The 12,662-nt window shown below is 34.5% G+C and overlaps 1 protein-coding gene across 17 annotated transcripts in view; it reads left to right on the forward strand.

Moving 5' to 3' along the window:
* Nucleotides 1-12,662, forward strand: part of DMD (dystrophin) — a 1,014,969-nt gene that overhangs the window by 340,810 nt on the left and 661,497 nt on the right. For all 17 annotated transcript variants that reach the window (XM_015884249.2, XM_015884262.2, XM_032449414.1 and 14 more), the window contains 3 exons: nt 5,323-5,424; nt 5,528-5,635; nt 8,632-8,811. In XM_015884249.2, coding sequence (XP_015739735.2) covers nt 5,323-5,424; nt 5,528-5,635; nt 8,632-8,811 — 390 coding nt within the window. The remainder of the gene's footprint in view (nt 1-5,322; nt 5,425-5,527; nt 5,636-8,631; nt 8,812-12,662) is intronic.

Below are 12,662 nucleotides of genomic sequence, written 5' to 3' on the forward strand. Positions count from 1 at the left end.
TCCTTCCTTCCTTCCTTCCTTCCTTCCTTCCTTTCCTTCCTTCCTTTCCTTCCTTCTTTCCCTCTTTCTTTCCCTCTTTCTTTCCCTCTTTCTTTCCCTCTTTCTTTCCCTCTCTCTTTCCCTCTCTCTTTCCCTCTCTCTTTCCCTCTCTCTTTCCCTCTCTCTTTCCCTCTCTCTTTCCCTCTCTCTTTCCCTCTCTCTTTCTTTCTCTTTCTTTCTTTCTCTCTTTCTTTCTCTCTTTCTTTCTCTCTTTCTCTCTTTCTCTCTTTCTTTTTTTTTTTTTTTTTTCCCCTCTAGTCATTTGCAAATTGAATATATAATCACAGCAGAGAGATTGTGTTGGCAGGCACACCTATCAGAGCATTTGTTAGAAGTACCATGGAGCAAAGCTCATCATTTGATTATGTATCTTCCAGTCTCACTTTTAAATAAGTGTGTGCGCTGTCAGACAAAAGGCTTTCTAAGGCTGCCCGAGTGAGGTACTGGTCAGGATCAGATTTGAAAGACAGTGAACCATTTTGGCACTAGCAGTTTTGAGACTTCATTTTCACAGCAGCTGTAAATTTGTTCTGCCTTTCTGTTAGAGTATTGAGGTAGTGATTTCTGAAATAGTTTCACATGCATATATATATATATACATATATATGTATGTGTATGTATGTATATATGTATGTGTTTATGTCTTTAGAAATATAAATACATATATCTGTACATGCATCTGTATAAAATAATATGAAGAATCTATTTACATATTGTAAAAGTCTCAACAGGCTGACAGGAATTTACACTGGCTTCAAATGAATGCCATAGAGTATTTCAGACTTACTGCATGTGCCAAAAAACTGAGTCCTAACAGAGTCAGTTAATGACACAGAAGTCAAAAGCATCCCCCAAATTACACATAGATAAGTTAACACTGCTTGGGCAAGAAAAGTAAAGACCTATTTTTAAATTGCTTTCCCAAGGTAGTCTGAGAGATTATAGCTGGGCTGCTTGAGTGTGAATATTTTATCTTCTTTTACTTAACATCGTTTACTTGACCTATCAGAGTGATATTTTGTGAGGCTTTGTGTGTTTGTGCTGGTGCAGAGATCTGGCTGTTTAGACAGGTAACTTCTAGGTCCCAATAGTATCAATCCCAAGATTTACCATAGAGGCAGCTACTGCATAAGGCCTAAATCTGAATTTAGTACTGAGAAATCATAGGACTGTACTACCATATCAGTTGCAGTAGTCTGACTTATTTATCAAGAAAGTGTGGGAAATTGCCTTCAGCTGAGATTAATCACTGAATAACAAAAAAAGCCCAGAAGGTATGAAATTTTTACTCTAATTATACCCAGTAGAAAAGCAGTCCCTCAAGGACTCTTGTAGGCTAGTTGAAACTAGAGCCCTTCACAGGCCTCAGGGTTCCATACTGAAAAGAAATCTGCATTTGATGCATCAAATGGTTCTTTATGGCTAATGAAGGAATGGAATGGAGAGTATAATTTTGTGGTCAATCATATACTCATCCGGTGTACTATTCCTTGATTGGTGATGATGTATGGCTAGTTCTTGTAAAAGTACTTCAAAATAAGCAAGGAAGTTTTCTTAAAAAAAAAAATAAAATACATGTACTTTCTGCTTATTGTTGCACAGGGGAAATTCAGTGAATGTGCCAATCTTTAAAAAAGAAAAAAAATGATTTTGTGCATATAGACAAAAATTCTTATTATTTTGAAGAGTAGATAGCATTACTTCATAATAATAATAATAATAAAATAAATCTTTCAAAAAATCATTTTATGTTAGTTGCAGGCTTCAGTATTGTGTCTTTTTTTTTTGTTGTTGTTGTTTTGTTTTGTGTTTTTTTTCTTCCACTTTTTTTATACTTCCACTTCAGTATTCCCAAGAGTTACATTTTTTTTATTCACTTTATCCTGTTCTTGTACTTGCTTATTTTGACCTTTTTGCAGACTGTTTTATCTTCTGCTTTTATGGACATAAAGAATATTCTTTCAGAGTCCTCTCAACATAAGAAAAGTTTCTTTAACATGTAGATTTCTCTGAAAATTCCAGCTAGGACCATAAAAGAGGCATTTCAAAGGAACAATAAGGAATTTTATTTTTTCTCTGGTGATTTATTTTTCCAGGTATTGGGAGTAAAACCTGTGGTGCAGTCTAATTCCCCAGACATCACACATTATGTACTGACTTACCAATATGCTATTTAGTGCATAAATGAATGGATTGATTGGGGGGGGGGGGGGGGGGGGGGAGTGAGAGAGGGAGAAGGGTAAGGGGGACAGGGAATCTACCTTACATGTATTTTAGATTGCTTTCTGTTCTAACAGAGAAAACTTATATTGTTCTCATTGAAAAGAGTTTAGAAAAGGAACTGTTTATATTCTTTAACCAGCATTTGGGAAGTGAATAAAAATAAAATTCTAACTCCATTAAAAGAACATTTTCCGTTACATCTCATGTATTATCATTTGTCTCATATAAGTACCAGATTATCAGACTTTGAATCTGCTTAAAATGCTTTCAATTATGATTTAATTTTGTGTGCCCCGGTGGCGCAGTGGTAGGAATGCTGCTTTGCAAACACCGGGGCCTGGGTTCAAATCCCCCCTGTGGCGCAAGTGGTAGAAGTGCCGCTCTGCTACACAGCGGCTCGAATCCCGGGGGTTGGGCTCGATGATCTCTAAGGTCCCTTCCAACCCACACAAGACTATTATCTATTATCTATTAATTTTCTGTGGTGTAATTTATTTAGATCTAAATCTGTATTACCAGTGAAGAGATGTCTGGTCTTGAAAAGATATTTTAATTTTATCCTAAGCTAGTGGGGAAAAAAGGGCATAGTATTTTGACTTGGACCTTGTTAAGTAATGACATACAGGCCCTTCTTATAACATTATTGAATCATGATTTTATTAGTAGTTGCCTAATAATAATTACTCTGAATTGTGGGAATTATAAGGAAAGACTGTTTCAAAGAAGAAGCATCTGGACTGTAAGAAATAATGTTTGTGAATTCTGAACTGGTAATTAGCAAGTAAAGAAACATAGAATAGCTTGGGTTGGAAGGGACCTCAAGGATCATGGAGCTCCAGCCCCCCTTATGCCCCCCTAAACAAGCAGGGTGACCAGCCTCCGCATTTACTAGACCAGGTTGCCCAGCACCCCATCCAGCGTGGCCTTGAACACTTCTCAGGATGGGGCATCCACAACCTCTCTGGGCAGCTGTGCCAGCACTTCACCACTCTCTCTATAAGGAGCTTCCCCCTGACATCCAACCTAAACCCTTCTCTCCTTAAACTTAAAACCATTTTCCCTTGTCCTGCTATTATCTACCCTTTCAAATGGTTGAGAGCAGTAGTTTTCAATAAAAGGAAGATGACTTTTTTGTTGTTGTTGTTTTTGTTTTTGTTTTTTCTGCAACTGTTCTGTATCATGGAATTTGATAAATACATTTAATGATGAGTGGGTGAACTGAGCAAGTAAAACATTGTACTCTGCTTCATTATAGGTTGAAGGCAAAAGTCTTTCACCAGTTATTTCTGTTTTCATTTTATATTGAAGTAAGCTTTCTGAAATATTCACGTTCATAACTTGAACTTCTTTGTGTCTTTGTTTGAATTGGAAATTTTTGATCACTTTGTTTTATGACAAACTAACACTAAAATTTGTTTTAATATAAAATAAATGCAGTTCTAAGATTTAAAAAATTATTTAAGTTTGGTCTAGTTCTAATTAGGAAATATAGTAAATACTCATTATATAATTCCAAATATAAATGGAAACCATTATCCTTAATGCTAAGACTAATACAAGGAAAAAAGCATTTTTGCAAAACCTACTTTCTCAAAACCTACTTCGTAATGATGGTTTAGGTGACTGAAATGTGACATTTTGCTATGTAATTATGTTAAGTTGTGTCGCAGTTTAGCTTTATTGAGTTTGCTGATCAGAGATGATTTTTGGTGTTCTAAACTGAGTAATTATCTAAAATGATCAGACTGAATGTCATCATAACCCCTTTTATTATTTAAGATTTATTATGGTTTGAGCCTTCAGTAAATGAAAGATTTAGAAGCTGCTTACTTTTTACTTGGACGTAACATTGTTAAAGCCAAAAATTCAAGCAGTCTTACCATCTGGTTCCTAGGAAGATAAAATAGAATTTAAGTTCCTGACAGAAAGTAGAGGGATGTCTCTTCTATGTATGATTCAATTGGATGCATTATTTTAATCCCTTGGTTTCAGAAATCCTTTCTTATTTTTTTTTTCTTTTTTATTTTTTTCCCACCACAATTAAATTATAGACCCAATAAATAAAAATAAAAAATTAAAAATAAATACAAAAAATACAAAATGTGAGCAAATAAGAAAACTGGGAAAACAAACAAACAAAAACAACATTATTTTTCCTCCTATTAATACATAATAAAAATAGGGGAAAAGAATATACGGTAATATCCTGTATTCTACAGAAAGATAACTTATTTGAGAAGAGCTGAAAATTTTGCATATGGTGCTCAAGAGTGATAAAATTATTGTAGATTGTTGCAATACAAGTTTTATATTACCATGCATCATCATGCCTGTAGTGTTAACCAGGAATTTTTTCAATGAACAGGGATAGGAAAATGAAATAATGTGGTAATGTTTTCTTTAAAATAAGTAAAAGAGAACAACATAGCATTTTTCACAACTTTAAAATGCATATAGTGGCATATGCTAGAAATATACAAAAAACCTCATGTGTATGTAAATGTATGCTAATGTTACTTTCTAGGATTTTTTTTTCTCCTATGGCAAAATTGTAAAGGATAAAATAACTAAGGTCACCTACATTGAGAAAAAAATTGAAAAAATAGATAATTTATTGCTGTGATCAACAGTATGAGACACTAAAATTATGTTTCAAGCGGTTACCTTTTTGGTTATCACAAAATTTTAGATTTTTGTTTTTTTTTTTATTTATTGAAAGAATGAAAAAGAACATAGTATTGGAGATTAAATGGAAAAATGTGCCTTTCTGTTAGCATTAAAATTTTCTCCTTCTTTCCACCTCTATTACTTTTCCTGTTCCCTCAATTTGAGTCTTATCTCAAACAGTTGTAAAACTTATTTCAGTGTGACATATAATTTATTTTAAGGATTTAAAATAATAAAAAGTGAGTTATCAAAACATTTAAATATTTTAATATATTAAAATATATTTATTTTTATCTATTAATATTTATATATATAAAATAGCTAGGAAGATCATGTTCCTTTGTCATACGAGGTAGAAACAACCATTTATTTTATTAAATTTTTTCTTTCTAGCACTTTGGATGCCGGTGGGCAGCCATCTGCAGATGGACGGAAGATCGATGGGTCCTTCTGCAAGATATTCTTAGAAAATGGCAGCACTTTGCAGAAGAGCAGGTGAGTACTGTTAGTAGTTACAAATTGAAATGTTCTTGTGAAAACTGTACTAGGAATGGCCCAACGGGTGTGGTTTATCTTGTTCTCTCCAATTTTCTTTCAGTGCCTTTTTGATGCATGGCTTACTGAGAAAGAAGATGCACTTAGCAAAATCCAGACAAGTGACTTCAAAGATGAAAATGAGATGCTGACTAGTCTGCGCAAATTAGCTGTATGTATTTTTTATTGTCCTACATTGTGCTCAGTTTATCCATTCATGAGTCTGTCTTGCATGGTTTTATACTCTCTTAGACGTTATGCTTTAACAGAATATGTATTTCTTTTCCTGAGAATGCTTGTTATCTTTAATGTCGTTAATTATTTGGTCCATGGTCTTGCAGATAAGGTTATTGGAAAGGACAGATAAATTTCTAGTTTGTCTCTTCTATCAAAAGTTTTTGAATTGAATTAGTATTAGCTTGTAACCATACCTCAACTGTGTTTCAGGAATCTGTTTACCCTTTTCACTACACATTCTGCCTCATTCTTCAGAAATACTCTAAAATTCATCATCTTTATGGAGAGAATGTCATTCAGATTGGCTTAGAAATACGCCTTTCTTGTAAAGATGTGAAACTTGGCACATCCTAGGCTTGGAAATGGTTCTATAGTGTTAGGACATTTGAAAAGAAAGTAATTTGTTAGACCTTGTTTTATACAGAAGAATGATTTTTTAATGCATGCAGTAGATAACAAACAGTCATGTCTATGCTTTTGTTAAAGTGGGGAGATTATTACTGTGACTAGGACCTAAAGTCTTCTCTTTGAACAGCTTTTATTACTTATTTTGTCAAATAAAAAAAGGAAAAGTTTGGTACTTTCCAGAATTTTTTTGGAAATATACCAAGAAGAAAATTTGTATCCGAACAAGGACAACAAAGCTGGTGAAGGTCTAGAGAACAAGTCTTATGAGGAGCAGCTGAGGTAACTAAGGTTATTTAGCTTTGAGAAAAGGAGGCTCAAGGAAGACCTTACTGCTCTCTACAAATACCTCTAAGGAGTTTGTAGTGAAGTGAGGGTCAGTTTTTTCCATATCCTGCCCTTAAGTTCTGTAGCCTCTAAAATGAAGACAGTAGTGTTACTTTTTTATAAAACATGATAAGATCTACTGTAACAATACGCAAAGAGTTAATTCAATAAATGAATCATATTAATTCAATTAACATATATTTAATTTTTCCACTTGCTTCACGTGCATTAAGTGAATTTCTTATTAGAAGAAATAAATAATGCATTATGTTAACACTAATTCTTACCAGAATAAATCTCTCACAAATAAAATAATTATTTTACAACAGATGTTGTTCATTAGAATATTGCATTGACCAAAGAATGTTTTTAGCAATGTTTAAACAAAGCAAAAAAATAACTACAGTAAAAACTTGAAAATCAACTTACAAAAGCACATTATTCAGAAATGAAGAAATTGCTTTTGAACATTTTTAATGTTCCAATACCGGAGTGTACAACATGCACTTGATGGAAGTAGAGACTGAATTATTTGATATTTGTTATTTGCACAGTCAGGAGAGTTCCTAGGACTCCCCAGACTTCTGGGCTCCTTAGGAGACATGACTGCTGCATAATCAGGGCTTGCCAAGATCTGAAAAAGATGCAAAATATATGGTTCTTCAGTCCTGACAAAACTAAGCTATTTTTGTAGAATCATAGAATTAATAAGTTTGGAAGATACCTCTGAGATTATCCTGTCATTTTCCTTCAGTACTTTCATATTTTTTTCACCATACTTAAGGATTAAACACTATTTTTCTAGAAATCTTTCTCTCCCCCCCTTAACACCCTCCTTCCACTATTAATATGCATTGTATGAAAAATACAACAAAACTTCAGAGAACCTTTGTTTGAAATGTTGATATAGTTGTTAATATTCATGCAGTTTAAAGGTTATAAAGCCACACAGCTGTTAGTTTTTTGATTTATATCACTACCTGAAGCAAGCTTTAGTGTCTGGAGTTGCTCCACCTGTCATTTTATATTGCTTTGTGAAGTGCAATCTGTCCGTTCCACTATGTCAGCTTCACCAGCAGTAACAACAGCACAGAGGTACTGGAGTTTCTAAAAAACGTTATTTCCCATTTTCTCTTCTTTACCAAGGGAAGCCAGTATGTGTAATCTTGTTGGACTTCGATAAAGCTTTCAGTACTTTTTTTTTTACAGTATCCTTTTGAACAAAATGTCCAGCTAGACAAATACATGGGTAAATAATTGGGCTCAAAGGGTTATAGAAAATGGGGTTACATCAGACAGGTGGCCAGTCACTAGTAAGGTTTCCTTGGACTCTGTTTTAGGGCCAGTTATTTTTAGTGTTTTTGTCAGTGATGAATATGATTATCAAGGTATACCTGAAAAGTTTGCAGATGATACTACATTGGGCAGAGCTGTTGATACCCTTCTGTGTAGAGAGGCCTTGTAGTGAGATCTTGACAAATGGAGGGCTGGGTGATCACAAAGAGCATGAAGTTTAGCAAGAGCAAGTCATATATTCTGTTCTTGGGATGCAGCAAGAAGAAGGCTGTGTACACAGATGAGGGGATGAGAGGCTGAACAGGCCCACAGAGAGGTACCTGACTGATGGCAAGTTGAAAATGAGACAACTGTGTGCCCAGGCAGCCAAAATGGCCAACTGTAACCTGGAGCATATAAAAACCAACACTGAAAAACAGTCAAGGAAGCAATTTTCCCTCTCTGCTCTGTATTGGTGCAGCCACTAGGCTGAGGTGAACCCTCATGGTGGCTGCAGATCCTCACAGTGACAGGGCGTAAGGGAACCATATAGAACTGCATCAGGGGAGGGACAGCTATAGGTTAGGGAAAGGGTCTGCACCAGAGGGTTGTGGGAATAGTACCAAGCTGCTGAAGATGAAGAAGTGTCTGGACAGTGCTCTCAGACAGGCACAGAGTTAGAATTTTGGGTGGTGCTTAGTGGAGCCTAGAATTGAACTTAATGATCCTTTGGGGTCACTTCCGTATAGGGCAATTCTATGATTCTATGGTGCACCTTCTAGGTGCTCCTTTCTTTCTAAGGTGTTTATTGCTTGTTTGTCTGTTTTTGATTTGTTTGTTTCTTTTTGTTTTTTGTTGTTGTTATTGTTGCTGTTTTGCTTCTGTCTTAATTACTTGCATTCCTACTGCTGTTTTGTTTAACAGATGCTAAAAGGAGACATAGAAATGAAAAGACAGATGATGAATAAACTGAAGTCACTCAGCAAAGACCTCCTTGTAGCTGTGAAAAATAAAGCAGTGGCTCAGAAGCTGGAAAGCCGGCTTGAAAATTTTGCCCAGCGCTGGGATAGTCTTGTGCAGAAGATGGAGAGTGATTCTAAGCAGGTTTGTCAAACTGTTTTGTCAGTTGTTGACAGTCAAATCCTGTGCCAGTCAGATACTTGAAGTAGTTTTGGTGCTGTTTGTTACATTTTTTATCTATTGATTTATTTTACTTCATGATTTCTTAAGACAGTTTTTAGGATAGCGCGATACAACTGCAATATAACCCCAGAATATTAGTTATCTCTTTAGTGTTTTTTCTGTCTTTACTCTGTTGATTACTTTCCCAGGTTGTTAACTGTGCTTTCAGGGATGGTAGAATATAAAATGAAAATATTCAGTTAGTTTCTTTGTAATCTGTAATAGTTGGTCTCTACAATTGTGCTGTTTTTATGGCTGTCTGTGAAATAACAATCTGAAATCAGTGTTAAAAACTGTTCGCTATCTAAACAATGTTTTTATGGTTATGGTTTTATTTTTGCTTTCATTTATCTGATTTATATACATATTCTATATTATATATTCTATATTATATATATACATATACATATTCTGTCCTGCTTCATTCTGATTACAGTCATACTAAAAAATAAAAAAAGTAAAATGAGGTTTAAATTTCCTCATTTTTCAAACTAGATAACAAAAATAAGTGCTCTGGTGTAATATTCAAAAATGTGTCCATTCATTTTTTCCAGCCATTTGTCAACATCTCTCTCTTGTTTGATTTAAAAGCAGATCCAATTACTTTTCCACTTTCTTATATCTGTTATATTGTGGTATTTTTGTTTGACAGTCTATGACTAGTAATAGAAGTAAAAAGTTGTTTGCTCTTTAGAGCATTTGTATCAGTTGATTTAACTTGTGAATATTTGCAGTAAGATACCTGTTACGTTTACACAGAAGTCCGTCCAGAATTCTATTTTGAATTTGGGACAACTTGGGTCAAAAAAAAAAAAGAGGTGAATACTGTAGATAAGTATTCATTAGAGCCTACATGATACTTATGTTCTTCAGGTACATGTGTTCTTGCACATGTAAAAAGGAGCTCAGTATCTCCTTTTAAAAAGCAATTCCTATTCAAGCTTTGAAATGTTGTATTATTTTCATAGATTTATAAAATATTATTCGTAATCAACAATGTAACCTCTCTGATTTTGACAGTGTCGTGACCTTTCTCAGTATCTTTTATCTTATAATAATAATAGAAGTAATAAGAACTGGAGTGGTAGGCATGTTGAACTTTCATTGAATAAACTGTGTATGCTACAATTGAGTAAGCTAAATTAAATTGCCTACTAAACTGAGGGAAGTGGAAATTACATCAAATAGTAATAATAATAAAGAGGGGAAAAAAACAAAACAACAACAACAAAAAAAAAACCACAAACAAACAAACAAAAACCATGAAGAGGCTGCTTAATCTATTATAATCTGTCTGTGTCCTATACAGTGTTCCATAAATCATAATGGATCACAGGTGACAGATTCTTTGTATTTACTAAACAGTGTAGAAGTGTTAACATAATGTCACACTTCTACTCTGTGGAGGAGCAACTTTGCTTGGCACAGAGCTGTTTTGCTGATGTGGGCCTATTGCTTCAAATTCTGGAGATATTTGATATTCAGTGCTAACTAAAGGATTGCTTCCTGAAGTGCTGTTATACACTTGAGGTGTGTCCTTGCATTTACCTTAGCACTATGAAATATTAATGATTTACTTATTGCCACGTATTTCTTCCTAGGCAGGGCAGGTATTGTTGATGTGTTCTATTTGTTATGAAGCTTATTTACGTGTACAGACAAGAAGAAAATGCCTCTAGAAGATCTAATTATTTCAGCTAATCATGAACTGGGGAGGAGAGAAATTGGTAACAATAAATATATCATTTTTCTCTCAGATCATCAGATAATTCAGACTATTCTTTCAACGTGGGTACCTTCTCTTAACTATGTTTCTGTCATAATTTATTTCCCCGCTCTCTCTTGCTAAAGTGTCACTAAATGATTAACTGGCTAGCAAAATAAGAAATTATATGGATATCTCAGCCTTAGATCAAAGCTGATTCTCTAATTAGCCATATAACAGTTATAAATCCAAAAGGAAATGTGCATGAAGTAGAATGCAAGTCTTCCTACATTTAACTGAATTCACTGCTGCCAAATTGAAGCATCTGATCTGAACTCATGGCTGAAATTGCTGCTGTAATGGAAGGCACAGAAGAGAGAGACTGGCACCCCTCAAAATCAGTTTATTTTAATCAAAGTGCCTGCTTTGATTTTTTTTTTATTTTTATTTTTTTTTTTTCCCAGTGAACACATACTGGAAATTAGGACAAGGACAATTTGTGTAGAGTAGATGTATAACTTTTAGAAACTCTAAACTCCCCTTTAGTGAGCTCATTATGCTTCACTACGTTGTACTGAAAACCTTCCTGGAGTAAAGAAAATGCCATTCTTCATCTGAGCTTCCTTACTCACATACATACATTTTATGAAAGAACTCTTGACAGCTCCAAAAGCGAATGTTAGGGAAAATTATTACTATATCAGGACTCAGGGCATTTCCAAAGGCAGCAATAAATGATGTCATTAACAGTAGGCTGCCATATAAAAGAGAAATAAAATGTCATAAAACTACTCAACTACTACATACACATTGTATATACCTTTATCTGTAGAAGATGAAAAGGAAGATTGAAATGTGTCCATTCCAAAAAAAAGATGACTTTTAACATGTTTCTAAGATGAGCTTACTGATGTGAAACTGGAGGAAAACATTGAATTTTGGAAGCCTTTTAAAGTGCAGCTTTGTGAGTCACCTTAGAACTTCCCGTATTATTTTCTTGGGGGTTAAAGTCCCAGTCTGTATCAGTCCTTCTCAGATTCATATTCATCTGTCATGAACTTAAAGAGACAAGGTAACTGTACTGTCATTATTTGGAACATCCTTGAATTATACTTAAAACAAACCAATTCAGTGCTATTCTCTTATATTTTTAAGGATTTTCCTCTACCCTCCAGTGTGTGCATTTTTTAAATGTGTACCATCTTGCAGAACTTCACGTACTGTTCACCTTCTAGCCTTTCCCATTCTCTGTAATTAGAATGATTATGAACGTCAAATTCATATCTTCAATTTCATTTTGAAGTATATACTACTTAATATCTACTCCTATTGATTGAGCATGAGAAATACTTCTTTACTGTTTTGACATGTAAATCATTACTCCCAACAGCATCGTGACTTGACTGCTCTGAGCGTATGGTAATTACGGTGTCTGCTTTTAAAGCACAGTTCCAAATCACCAGCTGGAACCACTGCTACTGTGTCATTGGTAGGGTGCCGCAGATTATTTTTGCAGTACCCTAGCTGTGATTTATTCTGTTTTACACTTACTTCAGTGTAGACCATACCCTGATATTGACTGGCAAATGGCACATGGCAGGATGTGACCTTGAGTGTCAGAAACATCCTATAATTGACTTTTAGATAAGACTGCGTGCAGAAAGAATACTGTGAGAAGACAAAAAGGAGTCTGAATTCAAAACTGCATAAACAGAGCAAGTAAGGATTTGGAATACCTTTTGCTGCAAAGATACCCAAGGAACAGATTTATCCTCACATTGCATAGAACCTGAGACCTCCAAAACATTAATGTTCTCATTCATTCTGTCCATAAATAAAATTAACTTTTAAAATGTTGCAAAGAATGCTGTACTAAATGTTAATAAAACTACACAGAACTGTTTCCTTGTTATGGAGATTTCTGTAGTTGAGAATATCAGTCATCACATCTTACTGAGGGAACAAAACCAAGGGTATTAATACATAATATTGTAGTGATAAAAAGTGGCTTTTTTTCCCCCATAATTTGTGTAGTTTATATGTTAACTGAGTCCTCACAGTTCACAAA

The sequence above is a fragment of the Coturnix japonica genome, chromosome 1 (genome assembly GCF_001577835.2).
Source record: "Coturnix japonica isolate 7356 chromosome 1, Coturnix japonica 2.1, whole genome shotgun sequence".
NCBI lineage: Eukaryota > Metazoa > Chordata > Aves > Galliformes > Phasianidae > Coturnix > Coturnix japonica.